The following is a 20,486-nucleotide window of genomic DNA, read 5'->3' as shown; positions in this document are numbered from 1 at the left end:
TTATGCCGAAAAACGAGATATATTCCAAATTAGTGCTTCAACATAACACACCATTATTCAAATGCTAATATTACATCATTATCGTTATATTCGAATCCAAAATGAAACTAGTGACGAGATCCCAAATTAACATCCAAGATACATAGAGAATATGCATTCAACAAGAAGTTGGCAACTCAATTGCAATCAAAATCAAAATACAATATCCTACGAGACCGAACAAATCAAAATTACAATGGAAATGGATAATTAGTGATAACCTGCAACATCTTGATCATCATAGGTGCCCCTGAATACGGTACCATAGGTCCCTCGAGCTACAATATATCTTATTTCCAATTTAGCTAAATCAATCTCCCATTCTTCCTTAGGCCTGGTACTCTCAATGTTTCTAGACCAAACCCGGCTCAAATGTTTCTCAAGCTGTATATCTAAGTTCTTCAAATCGATTTTATCTGCTCGGAAGATCATCTCTTTGCTACTAATACTTCCTGTGCCATTAATTTTTGGTTCCACCTCTTTGAAACTCATACTCCCTGCACTCCTAAGTTTTGAATTCATATTACCTTTCTGGTGATCCACCATGTTTGGTACATCTGCAACTTCAACATTCTCACTTGTCCTTGAATCCATTACTAACAATCAATGCAGAACAACCAAAACACGGAACACCAACTGCCAAACGGTAATCGAAACAACCAAAAACAATAAAAAGAAAACAAGCAAATCCCGGAAACAAATCTTTGTTAAACTGCTGTCTTAGAGAGACATGATCAACAAAGCTTAAAATTTTTCGCCATCATCTTGTTTGCCAGATTTGGATGAATCCCATCAATGACAAATGCTCAAAACAGATAAATTCAAAAAGCCTTTTCGGGTTAAAAAATCGATTTCCCCAACACAGATATCCTTAAATTCAACAAACGAAATAGAAATATCTGATCCTCTTGAAACTCAATCACAACAACCCAATTGCCTCCAATGTTGGTAACTATGCACCAATGAGAAAAATCAACACCAGCTCCCTTTCTTTTATATTCCACATAAATTAAAACAAACAAAACAATCTTCAAAATCCGAAGTACCTCGTCACCAAACACACTTTTTTTTTTTCTCCAAAAAATTAATCAAACAAAAGAATGGCAATAAACTCTAAGAAAACGACTCAATTTCCACAGCTGGATAGAAAAAATTCAAACAAACATCTTCAGGTACAAATCAAACCCACGGACAAGCACCAGAAGAATTTCACGCATGCAAAAAGTCCCAATCGACCCCAAAAGATGAATAATTTATAGAGACAGATGAAAAGGTTGACCTTGAACACACTAGAGAATCGAAGAAAGACAAAGTCGTTCGTTGGAGAAAAAAAATGTAAAAGGATCAGAAATTTAACAATACAGAAAGACAACGTTTTTGGAGTGTTTTGGGAGGTTTGGGGCTAATGGGTTGTTCTATTGTTTTTGTTTGGTTTTTCCTTTGCAGATGATATTTCGGAGAGGATTAACCAAAAACTAGAACAGGCAGCCACAGCCCAGAAAGCAGAAGCGAGTGGAGAGAATTTTAGAGAGAGAGAGAGAGAGAGAGAAAGGGGGAGAAGCGAGAGAGATGCGCGGGTTTGCCTAATGTACGGCTTTGGAGGAGGGAGGGACTGTTTCAAAATTTAAGGAAAAGAAAATGTAAGAGGTACATACACGGATACTGGAAAGGTGGCAACAACAAGATAACAAATCAAAACAGAAAAATTCTGACTTTTTCGGTCCAAATACATCTTATGATTATCGTAACTTCTCATATTAATTTTTGAGATTTAAATTTGATATGATTGATTCATAAGTTTGTTCACATCAATAATTTTAATTATTTCGTGCAAAATGTTTGTTAAATAAAAATAAAATAAGTTACATATAATATTATTATTTTTACCATCTTATTATATCACATTTAAAGTGTCATCATATGTGGCAACTTAGGTGTACAACGCAGTTGTAATTTTTTTTTTTTTTCCTTTTATGCTTAAATCTCAATAATTTTAATCCTTCCTTGTCATCGTGGTCGCAGACTCCACCCGATATGGTTTTTGGCGATCAAACATATGATAGCTGAAAGTCCAAGCCAAAAGCTTTTGCAATATGTCAGGAAAATTTTCATTCCTTGAGAATTATAAAAAATTAATTCCTTGAGGATTAGAAAATGTTACAAACTACAATTCCACGAAGGATTGAAAAAAAGAGTTGTTGTCTATGATTGGTATTTGTAATCAATCTTCTTCCTTTAGTAAAATTCCAGAAGTAGAAGAGAAATGTTGTATACAATATTTTTGAAAATTGTTATTGGCACTCCAAATTTCACATTCTGCACTCCAAAATTTATATATTTAGAAAGAAAAATACACTTGTGAGGAGTGTAAAATGAGATTTTTGGAGTGCCAATAACACTTTCCGTATTTTTTTTTCTATGTATGTATCTTCAATGCCGATGAGCAATAAGGTTTCATCAACTTCCAAAAAAAGTTATGTGTTTATTTATAAGTAAAGTGTCAATAAAAAATCACTTCTTTTTTTATTGATAATTCTTATCAAGTTTCATTATTAAATAAACACATAACATAAAACAGTAATTTTATTCAAAAACTAAAAAACATTCCAATATCCATGAAACTCTCAAATTATATAAAAGTAAAAATAAAATTCCAACTCCACTAGCTGAACAGGGAAAAGACCAACACTCATACTCTTCAACTTCTAAGAAGGAAGAAAATCCTTTGTTTGTGATGGCATTCTTAGATTTTGCGGATCGCTTGATTCTATTATTATTGGCTGCGGTGAAAGCTCTCTGATCTGGACACGAGTTCTTCTTACTTGATGCTCGCGATTGTTGGCCCTTGCCTCATCCTCTTCGGCTTTCGTTGGCATGAAATTGTGGTAGGATGTGGTCTTGATGTTATTAGCATTGAGATTTGAAGACTTCTTTTTTCCTGTCATTGCGATGAGAGAAGGTTGAATGTTGAAAATTCAGATTGTGGTCTGGATTTTATAATGATACGTGCATGGTGCATTATAAGAAAGTTGTTGATCTTTATGTTAACCAAATCTGGAGCAATTTAAGAAGACATGTAAAGGGAAGTTTTATGTGTAGAAGTATGAAACTTTTTTCGTAACTTTCTTAATTCACAGATATTTATGATCTATGATAGATTCTCGTACAAAATCAAATCTAAATTACTGACATATATTTACTCTTAACACATTTTTCATACTACATTTGTACAGTCTTTCTAATACAAGCAGTGACAATGCCACTTTTGGATCAGAATGATCGTGGACCCGTCTTGAATTTTTTTTATAGCTGATATATGCATATTAGGTTAATTAGTTCATTATTTTATCTTAACAGAAATCTGGAAACTTATGATAAAAGCACACACAGAAGTCAAGTAATATTTGTGCAAATTTCTTTTTTCCTAATTGGATTCACCCCAAGTAAAAATAGCCTAAAGGAATACATTGAGGACTTGGGAAGCACAAACAGAAGTCAGAAGACTCGGAACACAATAAGAAAACTGCGCATCAGACCAATACTACGCTTAATATAGCAATGACTCATTGGACCGCAAGTATATAAACGTAAATATTTTTAAATAAACATAATTGTTTAGAAGATATCTCAACCGTCCTCCCTTAGTTGCCACTTAGTACTATGGTACGGTTTAGTGACATTCTCCTTCACTGGTAACTAAGAGATCTTACGTTCGATTCTCGTCAAAGACGAACTTGAACCACATTATTGCTCGTTTATTATGAAGCTTAGTCCATCTCTTAATGTATATAATATCGGTTATTAAAAATAAAATAAAAATTTAACGAAACACTCCCAATTCACTTTTAACGAAAATGATATTTTTACTCTAAAAAAATAACTTCTGATACTATTCACTTACAACACATTTTTGTCATTTTGATTAAAACTCAAAACTTTCAAACTTTTTTTCATTAGTTCCTAAAATAAAAACTTCCTCCCTCGGTGATGATAAAAAAAAAAAGGGGGGGGGGGTTTGATATGGGTCTAAAGTAACTAAAAATTAGACTTATTTCAAAAGTAAAAAATACTAAAAATTAGACCTATTTCAAATTTTCTCCAAAATAAAGGATAAAAATACCTAATACTCCACAAATCATAGGATACTCGACCACTTTTGTTAGGCCTCTCATATGGGCCTTTTTGGACTCAAATAACTTGTATTTTGGGCTTCTAGTTCAGTTTTTAATGTCAATTGATTATCTTAATAGTGGTTATGTTTGCCCCTAAATGATGATTCTGCCAAATAATAACATCTCCCACTTAGAGTTAGGGATGGTCTTGCTACGTAAGATGTTATCAACGAAATATCAAACTATAATGACGATTCTACCCTCCTTAAAAAGAGAAGAATAGTTTAAGGAATTGACCGGTGAGGAAGACTCAATTCTGCCAAGAGAATCCACGACTTCTTACATTTACTTTTACTTTTAATAAAAATGTATAATGGGGCATATAATTTAAGAAACTTTAACAAAAAACTTCGGATACTGTTCACTTTAACGAAAAATTATATTTTTACACTAAAAAGTCAATCATGTTACTATTCACTTTACCCTTTATTTTATCCTTATTGTTAAAACTCAAAGTTTTCAAGTCATTTTCATTAGTTTTCCTTATAATTTATTGGATAATTTATTGGATAACAAAGCTAACAATTTATATACAACTATTACATACTTCTTTTGGTACTATTTTTTTTATTTGAACAAGAAGGGGAGATCATACTCAATATCTGCGGTGCAATGGTTATACTCCTAACCAATTAAGTTACAATTATCTCACTAAACAACAAACTATACAAGTGAGGATGAGACTAAGAGTTTGAATGGCTTTTGTTGGGCTCAAGGAAAGCTACTTCTATGGAACGAGTTCACCGCTATAATATTATCTCAATTTAATAATACAAAGTCATGTTAAAAGACACTTCAACGTGACTTTGTATGTTGGATCAAAAAGTTAAAAGGTTTGCAATTGTTGGCCCTTACCTACCTATTACTTGATGCATTTGACCAATTAAGTTACAAGTACCTTGTCAAACATCTTTCAAGACTTAGGGAAAAAAAAAGGACACACCATTATACAAACAATGTTTCCCAACAATTTATATAAGTAATATATTAGCGTATATGTATAGGATAATTCTTTTTGGTGGTGTTATTCGCAACTCAACATAGTCAAAATGCACTCCCCTAATTAAGAATTCTAAGAGAACACTAATACAGTATCAACTAGCACTCCTCTCATTAAGTAATAAGAATATATGTAGGATAATTTTTTTAAGAGTGTCAATAAAAAATCACTTCTTTTTTATTGATAATTCTTATCAAGTTTCATTATTAAACAAACACATAACATAAAACAGTAATTTTATTCAAAAACTAGAAAACATTCCAATATCCATGAAACTCTCAAATTATATAAAAGTAAAAATAAAATTCCAACTCCACTAGCTGAACAGGGAAAAGACCAACACTCATACTCTTCAACTTCTAAGAAGGAAGAAAATCCTTTGTTTGTGACGGCATTCTTAGATTTTGCGGATCGCTTGATTCTATTATTATTGGCTGCGGTGAAAGCTCTCTGATCTGCACACGAGTTCTTCTTACTTGATGCTCGCGATTGTTGGCCCTTGCCTCATCCTCTTCGGCTTTCGTTGGCATGAAATTGTGGTAGGATGTGGTCTTGATGTTATTAGAATTGGGATTTGAAGACTTCTTTTTTCCTGTCATTACGATGAGAGAAGGTTGAATGTTGAAAATCCAGATTGTGGTTTGGATTTTATAATGATACGTGCATGGTGCATTATAAGAAAGTTGTTGATCCTTATGTTAACCAAATCTGGAGCAATTTAAGAAGACATGTAAAGGGAAGTTTTATGTGTAGAAGTATGAAACTTTTTTCGTAACTTTTTTAATTCACAGATATTTATGATCTATGATAGATTATCATACAAAAACAAATCTAAATTACTGGCATATATTTACTTTTAACACATTTTTCATACTACATTTGTACAGTCTCTTTAATACAAGCAATGACAATGCCACTTTTGGATTAGAATGATTGTGGACCCGTCCTGATTTTATTTATTTATTTATTTATATTAAGTTAATTAGTTTCATTATTTTATCTTAACAGAAATCTGGAAACTTATGATAAAAGCACACACAGAAGTCAAGTAATATTTGTGCAAATTTCTTTATTCCTAATTGGATTCACCCCAAGTAAAAATTGCCTAAAGGAATATATTGAGGACTTGGGAAGCACACACAGAAGTCAGAAGACTCGGAACACAATAAGAAAACTGCGCATCATTGTTTAGATATCTCAACCGTTCTCCCTTACTTGCCACTTAATATTATGGTACGATTTAGTTTCTTTATTGGTAACTAAGAGGTTTTACATTCGATTCTCGTCAAAGACGAATTTGAACCATATTATTGCTCGTTTATTATGAAGCTTAGTCCATCTCTTAATGTATATAATATCAGTTATCAAAAAAAAAAAGTTTTTAACGAAACACTCCCGGTACTGTTCACTTTTATCGAAAATGACATTTTTACTCTAAAAAAGTAACTTCCGGTACTGTTCACTTTTATCGAAAATGACATTTTTACTCTAAAAAAGTAACTCCTGGTACTATTCACTTACAACACATTTTTGTCATTTTGATTAAAACTTAAAGTTTTCAAACTTTTTTTCATTAGTTTTCCTAAAATAAAAACTGTCCTCCCTCGGAGATGATAAAAAAATAAAGGCAAAAAAAAACCTAATACTCCATAAATCATAGGATACTTTACCACTTTTGTTAGGCCTCTCATATGGGCTTTTTTGGACTCAAATAACTTGTATTTTGGGCTTGTAGTTCTGTTTTTAATGTCAATTAATTATCTTAATAGTGTTTATGTTTGCCCCTAAATGATGATTCTGCCAAATAATAACATCTCCTACTTAGAGTTAGGGATGGTCTTGTTAAGTAAGATGTTGTCAACGAAATATCAAACTATAATGACGATTCTACCCTCCTTAAAAAGGAGAATTCGACCATAGGGTATCGCGCCAATATGAATACTACAATAATCTTCAAGATTTGCACCGCATAATGAATTTTGAAATGGGATGTGCTATCTACACATCATTTTTTACTTCTCACATATTCTTTATTAATTTTTATCCGTTGATCTTCTTTAATTCATCCGATCCGACAACCGAAAATTAGAAAGGTGTGTGAGAAGTAAAAAGAAGTGTGTGGATATCACACCCCTTTTGAAATTCAGTTGAAGGAAATATGTAGGGTGTATGTGAAGAAAGTTAGAGTTCCAACGTAAAATCAATTGATAACATGTGGAAGTAATCCAATTAATTATAAGCACAGCATGCCATGGTCGACATTTTGCGAGGCTTGGCATGTCATTGGCATGCCACGGTCGACATTTTGCGAGGCTTGGCATGTCATTGGCATGCCATGGTCGACATTTTGCGAGACTTGGCATGACATTGGCATGTCGTAGGCATGCCACGGTCGACATTTTGCGAGGCTTGGCATGTCACTGGCATGCCATGGTCGACATTTTGCGAGGCTTGGCATGTCATTGGCATGCCATGGTCGACATTTTGCGAGGCTTGGCATGACATTGGCATGTCGTTGGCATGCCACGGTCGACATTTTCCGAGACTTGGCATGACATTGGCATGTCGTTGGCATGCCACGGTCGACATTTTGCGAGGCTTGGCATGTCATTGGCATGTCACTGGCATGCCATGGTCGACATTTTGCGAGGCTTGGCATGTCATTGGCATGCCATGGTCGATATTTTGCGAGGCTTGGCATGACATTGGCATGTCGTTGGCATGCCACGGTCGACATTTTCCGAGACTTGGCATGACATTGGCATGTCGTTGGCATGCCACGGTTCATTCGTTTCCTCGATATAAGATTGATATTCTCAACAAAATAGTTCGATATTACAAAGGAAGATGTTGAGAAAGTTTGATAGCATGTATCTTTGAGAGAGTTCGTTGTGTTAACTGTGTGTCCTCTTGGTTGAAAATTAGAGTACTCAAAATGGACCAACAAATGAAAAATACATTGAACATTATTTTATTAACGAAAAAAAAAAAAACAAAATTACAAAGACGACTACAATTTCGAGAGGATTACACAAGTTCTAAAACATTTATTTATAGTGAAAACTAAAGCAAACTCTAATGCTTAACGAAAACCTAATTCTAACGGATTGGGTTTGAAACTCAAACAATAAAATAATCCTAATATATATTTGGGTAAATTACACAAAACTACCTTAGCTATTGGGTGAACCATAGTTTCATACCCATCTTTAAAACATTTCAATATTATACCTTATCTTACGAATTTGTTGCAATGTCATACCTCTGTCAGTTTGTCAGTCAATTCCTCCGTTAAATGCTGACATAGCTTGAGGCGAGGCCCACTCCCTAACCCAATTGGATTAAAAATTAATTAAATATTAAAAAATCAATCATTTAAATATTTTTGTTGAAAAAATGGGACCCACCCCTTGCAAACCAATCACCTTCACCTTTTTTCCCCAGCCCACCTAAGGACATCAACCTCACCTTCTCCTCCCTCACCTGGACTTCATCCAAAGCCCTATATGCCACAATCACAACAGTTTTACACAAATCTTACCAAATTAATCACTTTTTAGTTGAAAATTCTAAAGCTAGTCTCATTGTGTAAACCTCCTCCACCACTCATTATCCTCCCCCTTCCTCTATTGATGTCCTCATCTTCCTTACACTCTCCTCGTTGCCGAGTCCCATATCAATAACCAAAAATATTCTCCAACTCATCCAGTACACTCAGAACCTCAAAATCGTCGTCTTGAACAGGAAGATGAGCTCTACCGATGAGTTGTTCTTCGACAGGAAGATCTAACCCATAAAGCTCACGACGTAACAGGAAAAGCCCCCAAATTAAAGACCCCTAAAATTCTCTCTCAAGCTGGTCCAACACCTCCGCTTACGACCCATAAATTTCCCAGTGGCTCTGTTTGGATCTTAAGCCGGAAACTGGGGAAGACAAGGAGGATCGGGTCGAGTTTAAGCCTATGAAAGGCAGAGATCTGGTGGAATTTTGCCACAGACTAGGTTGAAAGAGGGGTCCAGCACTACGAGATTGGAGAGGGAGAAAAGGGAAGGAGGGAGGGAGTTGATGGGTTCAAACTCTCACCTCCGTTTCTTTAACCTGCAAGTAATCTAGCAACAATAATGGAGGTGGGAATGAGGAGGGCGATAGAGAGATAGCTAGAAGTTTATGTAAAATTATATTTTTCATGTTCAAATGACCATTGTGGATAGTTTGGCAAGGAAGGGGAGGAGAGGAACGGAGGGAGAGGGAGTCGAAAAGGTGGCGGATGAGAGGTTGGGGTGACCAGAGATGGGTGAGGTCGATGTTTGGGGTGGACTGGGAATAAGGGTGAGGGTGATGGGTTTGTTGGGGATAGGTCCCACCTTTTTTTTCTATAAAAATATTTAAATGATTATATTTTTTTAATTTTTAATATTTAATTAAATTTTAATCCAGTTGGGCCAGGGAGAAGGCCCCACCTCAAGTCATGTCAGCATTTAACGGAGGAATTGACAGATAAACTAACAAAGGTATGACATTGCAACAAATTCGTAAGATAAGATATGACATTGAAATGTTTTAAAGATGGGGTATGAAACTGTGGTTGACCCAATAGTTGAGGTGGTTTTATATAATTTACCCTTAATATTTTCCAACACTCTCCTTCTCTCTAAAGCCTCTATTTATACTAATTGAATCCCTATATCTTCTCCTTTGAAACCTCTATTTATTTGAACTCAAATTCTGGTTCTAACTTAGATATCTAAGGGTCTTTGTCACATACCAGTACCACACTAGTGTCTTAGACTTTTTTTGGGCCACTTCAAACAACTATGGACACAAGTGAACCAAACCCATGCTCGAGGTTGTTTGACTTTGTTGGTGGCTAACTAGAGACATGCATCAACGTTGTAAGAAAAATAACCTTAAAATGAAAAATAAAAAACAAACATTGATCTCATAAGCCATAAGCTAATTTTCCAACAAAGTATACTTTTGTAATTGGGCATAGGCAGCCCAGACTCTAGATCCAAATTTTTTAGGTTTTAAGCTTTAAAGTGAAAGCAGATTCTTATAGTTTCAGTGGTAGAACACTTAAATCCACATTTAGTGCTAAAATCCTCCCTTCCTCTCACCATCGAGTCAAAAGTGAAAAACAAAACTTGTAGCAAGTGGTCAATGTATAGGCTAAAGATAAGTGGGAAAAGGATGACCACAAGCCTTCTATTTGGTAGGATAACATACACATTCGCCCCACATTAACATACCTACAAAAATCAAAATAAAATACTGACTTTTGCCTAGTATTCTTATTTATGTTTTTTTTTTTTAAAGAATAGGCAAATGGCAGTACATATTTGTCAGTGAGAGAAACTTCCTAGTGCAACACAACACAAAGAAAAACAAAACAGTTTCTGACTGACCCATTTCCACAAGATCTCACTTGCAGAAAATAAATAAATAGATAAATTAGCCTCACGTAATTTGTATTGATTCACATTCGCATGAATCATTCATTAGATTAATTAATTTAATTTTTATTATCTTTTCTGAAATTTCTTGCGGATTACAAGAGCATCTTAATCTTAATTAATTAAAATCCTAAGTATTTTGGTCAACCCTAATAACCCACAATCTGACACTCACTACTAAAGCCCTAACAGGTCATCACACTTCAAATAATTAATCACAACTATACCTACGAATGCGCTTATCCAAATACTAATTTACTAATTTTCTTGTCAGTCAATAATTAGGAAAAAAATAAAGTGAATAATAATAAAAAAAAGACCAACTTATATTGCAGAATTTGTGTGGTGTGACAAATTAAAGTACGCATGTAGTAGACACTATGATTTCGCATGAACTTCCGCTCTCAGGGAATGTGGGCAGTTGGGAAAGAGCAAATTATAAGCTTCTTTTTTATTTTTATTTTTTATATTTATTTTGATCTTGTGCTGTTCTGCATGGGTTAAAAAACCAAAATTTGTGGGGGTGAATCACGTGACACTACCACTACGCCTTTATTTTTTATGGGACCACATGCCCTAATAAAGGACACCTAGTGAATACCATTATACCAAACTTTGTAAAAGTGGTGTAAAGACCAACGGTGAACATGGAATTATCAATAATTACGAGCCTCGTCTATTTACATTTTGGTTGATTTTGATACCTTACTTGCAGGTGTAACATTAATGTAAAAGTTTATGATGGGACTTATATCGCACCTTACATGTTGAGTCACAATTATCAATGTTGATTCTTTACTTGGCACTGAAACGAGTAAATTTTGAGGTTTGTCCATCAAACCAGGTGTTTTTTTATTTTAATTTTAATAAACGATATTATTTACACTAAAAGCAAGAGAATGGACTAGGCCTCACAATGTGCTAACAATAACGTGGTTCAAATTTACCTTTAGCAAAAATCGAGTCTAAAACCTTTCATTTACAAGTGAAGAGAAATATCACTAAATCGTAGTACTAAATAACATCAAACTAGGTGTCTTAGCAACAAAATAAATAGATTGGGCTATTATATTAGGAGTAGGATTCTCTCCTCTCTAAATTCCATTTTCCTTCCATCCTCTCTTATTTGAATGTTCACGATTAAGTCATGTCAACATTTTATGTTGACTTCTCTATAGAAAGAGAAAGACAAAAAGGAAAGTGAGAGAAGAGGGAAGGAGATTTGGAAATGAGAGGCAAAAAGGAAAGTGAGAGAGGAGGGCATGAGATTTGGAAATGAGAGAATCCTACTTCGTTATATTAGGTAATTACTAGTAGCATTATTCATTATCTACATCTGTGAGAGAAATTTAAATACATGCGCTCGTTCATATAGAAAACTTGTTCCAAAAAGAGACTGGGAAAAAAATTTATGATATAAGACGTCATTGTGATGAGGATATACACATGCTCTATGAGACAAGAGGGTTAATTTGGTGAACCCCTTGAAGTGGAACATTGGAATGGCCAACAAAACATCTAACGTCTTATATGATGTTCTCTTGTGTTTGGTAGCATAATTATTGTTAAACTAAATCCATAATTACAAGCTCGTAGGATCCACAGAGAGTGGTGGACCTCAATCGAAGCCTGCCATTTGAAACCGTTGCGCTCCAAAACTGCTTAACTCGCTGTCGTTACTCAGGCACCAAAACAAACAGTGGAGAGTAAATGCTAAGAACTATTAATATTTTAGACATTCTCCAAAAAGCCCTTCGGCATAGACGCTAAAAATCAGCTTCGACGTTCAATCATAGGGCTAAAAAGGTAATATCAACCAAGATGGCGACAAAGCGTAAATAGGACCAACAATAAGTATCATCATGCAGTTGGTGATTTTTACATATGCATTTATTTATTTACGAATTAATTTTCATACAAATTAGAAGCACAATAAGATTTTAGGGCGTTCCATTTATACATTGCCTTGTTGTTAATTAACTTAAGGAGGGTGTGTAAATGTTTATATATCGTAATCGTCATCCCTAATTACGTTTATCATTTTTGGTAATACAAACGTTACATAACTAATGTAAGAAGAATTGCATGATTTCCTTTTGGTCTTAATACAAACATTAAAATTCTAATGAAGTGAAATGTATTTTGTATATGAAAACATGTGCGATGAATCTTTGCTAAATATGTTGTGTGTGTGTGTATATATATAAAAGTGGTATTTGGCCACCACAATCCTTGAGTTTTTGAACAATCTAGTCGAGGTACTTACCACTACATTCTAGTTGATAATTAATTATAGTGGCAAGTACTTTAACTCTAAGTACTTTAACTCATGTTTTTGAACAAAAGATATCGTTCAAATACTCAATTGTTTTATGAAAAATGTTATTCAACTTAAAACATAAAGGCTAAATGACAAAAACTACCTTAACTATTGGTCTGACTACACTTTTATACCTCATCTTTTAAAGGTGACAATATCATACCTCATCTTCATCTTACGAATTTGTGACAATGTCAAACCTCTGTTAGTTTTTCTGTTAATTTATCTGTTAAATGCTAACGTGGCTAGAAACGAGGTCCACTTACTAATCCAGCTGAATTAAAAAATAATTAAAGATATTTATAATAATAAAATATTAAAAAATTAAAAAATTAAGAATAAAAAAAACAAAAAAATAAAATAAAATGGCGTAGGGGTGTAGGCCTCCCCTTTCCTCCACCCGCACCAACCTTCTTCTTCTCTTTGACATCCACCAAACTCTTCCCCGTCCCCCCAACCTTCCCCATTAACCCGTGTCTTCCCCCCCTTCCAAAAAAGAAAAAACCTTCCTTCACCACCTCATCGCCGCCTTTCTTCCTCCATCTTTACCACCCCACCAAAAAAAACCAAAGAAAAATAAAATATAGCAAAAACAAAAACAAAGAAGCTCGAGACTTAAGCTTGACAGAAGACACGAAGCTGAAACTTCAACGAAATCCACCACCATAGAAGACCCCGACCCCGGAGGAACAAAACCCACCTTCCCATTGCAGCAATTATTGCCGCAATTCGAAAAACCCCAAAAGGAGAACCCAATATTGCATCTCTGGATCCCTTCTCTCAATCTGGTCACGATCTCCAACCTGCATTCTAAATCGACTGGAGCTCGCAGCCCTACCCGTCTTTCGACGACGCTGGTCCTATCACAGGCGAAGTCTCCACCGCTAGTAGCGTCGATTTGTTACGCCACCGTCGTCGTTGTTGAAAAATGAAGAAAGAGTTAAAGTTGAAGGCATTGGGTCGTCAAAAACCTTGATTTGGAGATCGCAACGACGCTGTTCCATGACGTCATCTTCGTCGACTACTCAACCTCCCTTACTCCACTACCCTTGATCTGCACCTGGATGCCTAAAATGATGGCGTCAACCTGAACTCGGACTGAGAACCAGTCTGATTTACGATGATGTCCGAGTCTGTGGGGTAGTGGAAGGGACACGGGTCAATGGGCAACATCTGGGTGTGGGTTGAGTTTTTTTGGTTTTTTGGGTTTTTATTTTTATTTTTTAATATTTAATTAAATTTTTTTATATTTAATTAATTTTTTAATAGAAAGTGGGTCCCGTCTCTAGCCATGTTAGTATTTAATGGAGAAATTAACAGAAAAAACTGACGGAGGTTTGACATTGTCACAAATTCATAAGATGAAGTATGACATTGTCATTTTAAAAAGATGAGGTATGAAAGTATCATTCGATCCATAGTTAAAGTAGTTTTGTGTAATTTATCCAAACATAAAATAAGTTTTACGATTCATTTTTTATATTAACGTTTAATATTGGATTAGTTTTGTTTGGATGTCTTTTGTACTATATTATGATGTTTGAATAATACATCTTATCCAAAAATAAAATAAAAAAATTAAAACATAAAACATAAAATAAGCTTCAAAATTCCAAATAATACGTGCAGGGCCCGTTTTGTTGATTTACCTCGAGTTCTTAATATCTTGAGAATTGATCCTACTAATTCAAACAAATTACATTAGGATATGACATGTATATGGCTAATTAATAACAATATTTGAGAAGTCGAATATAGATTGTAACATCAAATTTATTGATTTTAACTACGTGTCAGGTGGTGCATAGACACTCTTAACCTTGTATTAGATGTTAAAGTGATGGTTTTAACCCTGTAAAGACGATATAATTTACACCAAAATGGAAATGTAATGTTGAATTGGAAATGTACATTTCCCTTAAGAAGAACACTCACATGTAGATAGATCTATGACACTCTTCTGCGCATTAACATGTAAAAAATGTAAGAAGATAAAAGTAATTCTATTGGCATTGACTGCCACAATGGGTGATTCCAAAAGGCCAAAACTAGTTTTTTTTTCCAATTTAGATGAAGAGTGGCAAAATAGTCAATGACTCAAAGGAAAAGTACTACAGTTTACAAAGTCAAGTAGTGAAAAGAATGCAAATCAAAGCAACATTATTAATATAAAAAGCCGAAGACCCAAGTGCCATAGACCAAAAATGGGTGAAGAAGGAAGTGAGAGAGTGAGTGAGTGAGTGAGTGAGGAGTGAGAGAGAGAAACCGAAACAAAGAAAGATTTGAGAAAATCCATGTACGTTACCCTTTTTTTAAAAGCTGGGTGGTGGTGGGTTGGGTGGGGGTGGGGGTGAGAAAATTACACAAACATATATACATAGATAGATACAGCTGTTGAGAGCAGTGGGGCCTTGGGGTGGTGGTGGTAGGGTCAAAGTTATCCCCACAAGAAAAATCTATTGCTCTGCTTGTTTCCAAACTCTCCCGCCTTCCCGCTTCTTGAAAATCCTAGACCTATTTTCCAAATTCCAGCAGACCCACCTCGCCATTTCTTCCTTTTTTTTACAGTTTGGGCTTTAGAGAGAAGGAGACTAAATTCAGCACCAAAACGTGTAGAGAGAGAGAGAGAGAGAGAGAGAGAGAGAGAGAGTGTGTGTGTGTGTGTGTGTAGCGGTGGTTGTGGGCTGATGGAGTGGCTGAGGTAGTGGTGGCATGCGGTGGAGCTGCCTCTCTGGAAATGGACACCCCCGAGAGGAACCAGATCGGCACCCCCAAGGCCAAATTTGAGGTCAGGGTTTGAGCCCATTTTGTTTTATTTATTTATTTATTTTTTAATTCCGAAATTTTAAGGTTGTTTCTGAACTGGGTTTTTGAGGTTGTCTCCTCTGTGTTTCTAAAGCTCGTGAATTTCTTGAGAAAGTTGACCTAGGATTTTTTTGGTTTTGTTTTTCCCATTTTAGTTTCATGGGTTGCAGTTGCCCTGCATCACTGCATGTGGGTTGATGTTTGATTTTCAGCTGGATCAGCTCTCATTTTTTTGGATGACTTGATAATTCTTTTGAGATAATTAATTGACAGTTTTCTCATTTTATTTTCTGCTTTTATTTTGGAAAAGTGTCTGCTTTATGTGGGATTACAGAAATTTATGATTTGGATCTCAAAAATAATCTCAATTTTACGGTCAGTTGTCACAATTTGGCTTCTTGAGAAATGATTTTCTTTGAATAAAAACTCAATTTGGGATTGCTTTGGACCTAATTTTTACCAATTTACCACCTTTTTTTACTGGTTTGCAGAAGGTGATGGAATTAAATTCGAAATTTCTTTTCTTTTATTTTAGATTGAATGCATTGCTAAGCTTTTTTATTTTTATTTTTATTTTTTTTTTACTTTTATTTTTTATTTTTTTTCTTGAGCTATTTGTTTTCTTGAGGAACTTTTTGAGTCACTTGTTACTTAATTATTTGTTACAAGATGATAATCACATTCTCCAGCAGATTTGAGGTCGTAAAGCCATAATTTGGTGAGGCAGACGTTTCAGTAAAGTTATTAACAGATTTGATTTATCGGTTTTCATGAAAATTTTCAGATAATTAGTTTTGTTGACATTCATTTTCCCAGATTTCGTGGTCAATTTTTGCTTGATTGTGATTTATATGTAATATGTGGATCTTCTTTTCTTTTGCTAGTGCAATTTTTTAGATATTATATTATTAGTTGTGTATAATTTTTTAGATATTATATTAAAGTGCGAAGAAATATGTGTTTTCCTAGGAGAGTTCATCTGGTTCAGGATTTGGCCATAACATTCGAGAATGTGTATACCCGGAGTACATGACCCATATTTATGTTATGATCGTTGTGTGTGTGTGTGTAATTTTTTCATCCTGTAAAGTTTTTTGTTTTTCATAAGTGCAGGATTCTCCAGTCTTTAACTATATCAGTAGTCTTTCTCCTATCAAGCCGGTTAAGTCTGTGCACATTACTCAGACGTTCAGCTCCCTCAGTTTCGCTTCCCTTCCTTCCGTTTTCACTTCACCCCATGTCAGTTCTCACAAGGAATCCAGGTTCCTGAGGAGGTAATTGACTGCTGTATTTTTTTTTTACTTGCTTTTTTTACCACCTATTTTGCGTGGTAAATTATTCTTGCATTTCTTTCAGGCATAACCCTTCAGATCCGTCAAAACCTGAGTCCTCTCTGGAAAGCGGTAACAAAGTCTCTGTGAATGAAGATGCAGCTGAACTCTATATTAACGCAGAGGAGCTGCATGAGAATTGTGTTCCAGGGGATCCTGTAGGAGAAACTTCTGCGGAACCACCTTGTGAGCACTCAAAGTTTGTGATTGAGCTGCCGAGAAATTTGAAATATGACTGTGGTAGCCCTGAATGTGACGCAACAACTTCTTGTGGTACTGAGGCAGGTTGTGGGTTGGAAGCGGCTAGCTTGTCAGCTCCACTCGTTCCACATGCTCAAAAGACCTCTGAAAATGGTTCATCTGATGGTGAAGGTGAAGCACATCTACAGAACATATGCCAGAGTGGCCAAAGAAGAGAAGGGACAGGCTGTGATTGGGAGAGTTTGATCTCTGATGCTACCGACCTATTAATTTTCGATTCCCCCAATGCCTCAGAGGCTTTTAGGGGGATAATGCAGAATCCTCTGGACTCCGTAACAAGATTTTGTAATTCTCTTATGCCGCGACTCTCACAGAATGACATTAATGATGAGCAAAACGTGCTAGTCCTTGATACAGTTGGTTCTGGAGAACAACCTGAAACTGAAGATCCTTCCTCTCAATATGGAGAAGCTAGTCAGCAGGAAGATACAGAACTGATGCAGGACCATTTGAATGGTTGTATGGTTAGCAATCAAATCGAGAAAGAAGATCAGTTCAATTGTAAGGTAAAACATTCACTATGCCTTCACGATAGTCCTAATAATGCCGATTCCAAAGATTCTTGACTACTTTGTTATGAATTGTTGTCCTTACCTTATTTATTTTACTTATTTGGTTGTGCTAATACTATTTTCTCTGTTTGTGCATTAGCCTGGTTTAAATTTGCATCGTGGCTTGCGAAGGCGCTGTCTGGATTTTGAGATGGCAGAAGCTCGGAGGAAGAGTTTAGACAATGTTCCAAATTCTAGTTCTTTGTTATCTCAATCTGATGAAAAAATCACTACAAATGATAAGCAACTGGTTCCAATGAAACCTGGTGGTGAATCCGCCCGGTGCATCTTACCTGGAATTGGTTTGCACCTAAATGCTCTTGCAACAACCTCAAAAGACTACAAAACCATTAAGCGTGAAAATATGGCCTATGGTAGACAACTAAGTTTGCCCAACCTCTCTGCCTCTGCTCATTCCCCCACAGCTGGTCAAGGACCTGGTCATGAATCTTTCTCTTCGGCTTCTTCTGAAAGGGACATGGATGGCACTGAAAATGGCGTTCAGCTGCTGCAAGATGCTTCCCAAGAACCTGCATTTTTAGCTAATGAAGAGTTTAACCAGAATAGCCCTAAAATGAAGAGGTGTGTGCTGTTGACCATATATTCTTCGTTAAATTATTATGTCATGTTCATTTTCATTTTCATGTGATTGGTTAGATTTTTGTACTTTTATCTGACATCTTAATTCTGATTGGATGTGCAGGCGCAAGTTCGAACAAGCTGGAGAAACCGAGTCTTCTTGCAAACGTTGCAACTGTAAAAAATCGAAGTGTCTGAAACTGTAGGTTCTTCATCTCCCTTTTAGTGAAGCCTAAAACTTTTGTCACTCGCAGTGAGACAGCTTTTATTGAATGTTTGAATATTATCAGTCGGATATATATTGGCTTAGGAATTTCATTTCGCTCACTTTAGAATTGCATCCAGTTATCTCAATCAACATTGTCCTTTGATATGAAAAAGCTTTAAAACTGGTGGTTGTTACACGATCTACATGTAGACAAGTTACCTCCTGCATAATCTCCTGAGGCGGATAAACTGTTGATGTTCTTTGATTCTGTTTACCTCTTGTACTGGTCCTTGAGTCTATAATTTGACTTCTGATACTGTTCGTGCAGTTACTGTGAATGCTTTGCTGCTGGTGTCTACTGCATAGAGCCATGTTCATGTCAAGAATGCTTTAACAAGCCTATTCATGAAGATACTGTTCTTGCAACTCGTAAACAGATTGAGTCTCGCAACCCACTTGCATTTGCTCCGAAAGTGATTAGGACCGCTGATCCTGTTCCTGAATATGGGGTTAGAAAATGAATCCAATATTCTATGCTCTGTTTGCAGGTTGAACAACAATTTTTAACCAGTAAAAGTTGCTTTCACTTGCAGGAGGAGTCCAGCAAGACCCCAGCTTCTGCACGGCATAAAAGAGGTTGCAACTGCAAGAAATCAAGCTGCCTGAAAAAATACTGTGAATGCTATCAGGTTCACCATCAGCATTTCTTGTTTGCTTGTAATATCCTATTTAAATGTTATTCACATTTGGTTGTTTTTTTTCTTAAAAGGGCGGTGTTGGATGCTCCATTAGCTGCAGATGTGAAGGCTGTAAAAACGCATTTGGTAGAAAGGATGGTGAGTGGCGTGTTATGCTCGACTTAATTACTTCTTCGTGGATTTCTTTTTATCTGCTGCATTCCCATCTGAATTTGATGTCCTTCAAGTGTGCTTGCCAATTATCTTTATATTTGTTCCTTATTCCTTTGCAATTCAGGATCTTTTGTAGGAACAGAAACTGAGGCAGACGAAGAAGAAACAGAAGCATGCGACAAGAGTGTGGCTGAAAATCATCAACAGAAAAATGAAATTCAGAAAAATGAAGAGCAGCGCCAGGATTCTGCTCTTCCCTCAACGCCATTACGGCTTTCCAGGTTTAATTCTTAAACTATTTGTTGGTTGAGAAGTTGATGTATCATTGCTATTAGATGTTTAACAATTCTTTTATGTTCCAGACAATTCTCACTGCCGTTTTCATCAAAGAACAAACCGCCAAGATCTTCTACTTTTAACATTGGATCGTCATCTGGATTATATACAATCACAATCCAGAAACTTGGAAAACCAAATATTCTGTGCCCTGAATCCAATTTAGAGGGACATAACCAAGCAGTTCCAGAGGATGAAATGCCAGAGATTCTTCAAGGAGATGGGTCTCCTAGCACTGGCATCAAGACCGCTTCTCCGAATGGTAAGAGGGTGTCTCCTCCCAATAATGAATTTGGGCCATCACCTGGTCGAAGGGCGGGTAGGAAACTAATTTTGCAGTCCATTCCTTCGTTCCCTTCCCTCACTCCCCAGCATTGAGATGGTGGGAATTTCGCGAAGCTAAATCTTTTAGTATACCTTGTACTCAAAAGATATTAAGTTCAGTTCTGTAAGCCGTTTCAGTTAGTTTCTCTTTTTTTTTCTTTTTTCTTTTTTTTTCTTTTCTGTACTTGTATCATAATAATATGTATCCCTGCTCTCTTGGTTGCATAATATGGAATTTCAGTCTATAGTTTCTTC

At 35.7% G+C, this 20,486-nt stretch overlaps 2 protein-coding genes across 2 annotated transcripts; one reads left to right on the top strand and one right to left on the bottom strand.

The window, feature by feature from the left end:
* LOC137736140 (serine/threonine-protein kinase 52-like) lies at positions 1-633 on the bottom strand. The gene is made up of 2 exons (XM_068475466.1): positions 261-633; positions 1-35 (listed from the first exon to the last, which is right to left on the bottom strand). Exons 1-2 carry the CDS (start codon positions 631-633, stop codon positions 1-3), a joined length of 408 nt encoding a protein of 135 aa, XP_068331567.1.
* Positions 634-15,484: 14,851 nt separating this feature from the next.
* On the top strand, positions 15,485-20,486 carry LOC137738029 (protein tesmin/TSO1-like CXC 2). The gene is made up of 10 exons (XM_068477631.1): positions 15,485-15,773; positions 16,904-17,064; positions 17,147-17,888; positions 18,034-18,515; positions 18,637-18,714; positions 19,049-19,229; positions 19,314-19,409; positions 19,490-19,556; positions 19,696-19,852; positions 19,934-20,486. The coding sequence occupies exons 1-10, from the start codon at positions 15,723-15,725 to the stop codon at positions 20,283-20,285; spliced, it is 2,367 nt and encodes a 788-aa protein (XP_068333732.1). The 5' UTR covers positions 15,485-15,722; the 3' UTR covers positions 20,286-20,486.

The sequence above is a fragment of the Pyrus communis genome, chromosome 6 (assembly GCF_963583255.1).
Source record: "Pyrus communis chromosome 6, drPyrComm1.1, whole genome shotgun sequence".
NCBI classification, from domain to species: Eukaryota; Viridiplantae; Streptophyta; class Magnoliopsida; order Rosales; family Rosaceae; genus Pyrus; species Pyrus communis.
This window is presented reverse-complemented; position numbering and strand designations above follow the sequence as displayed.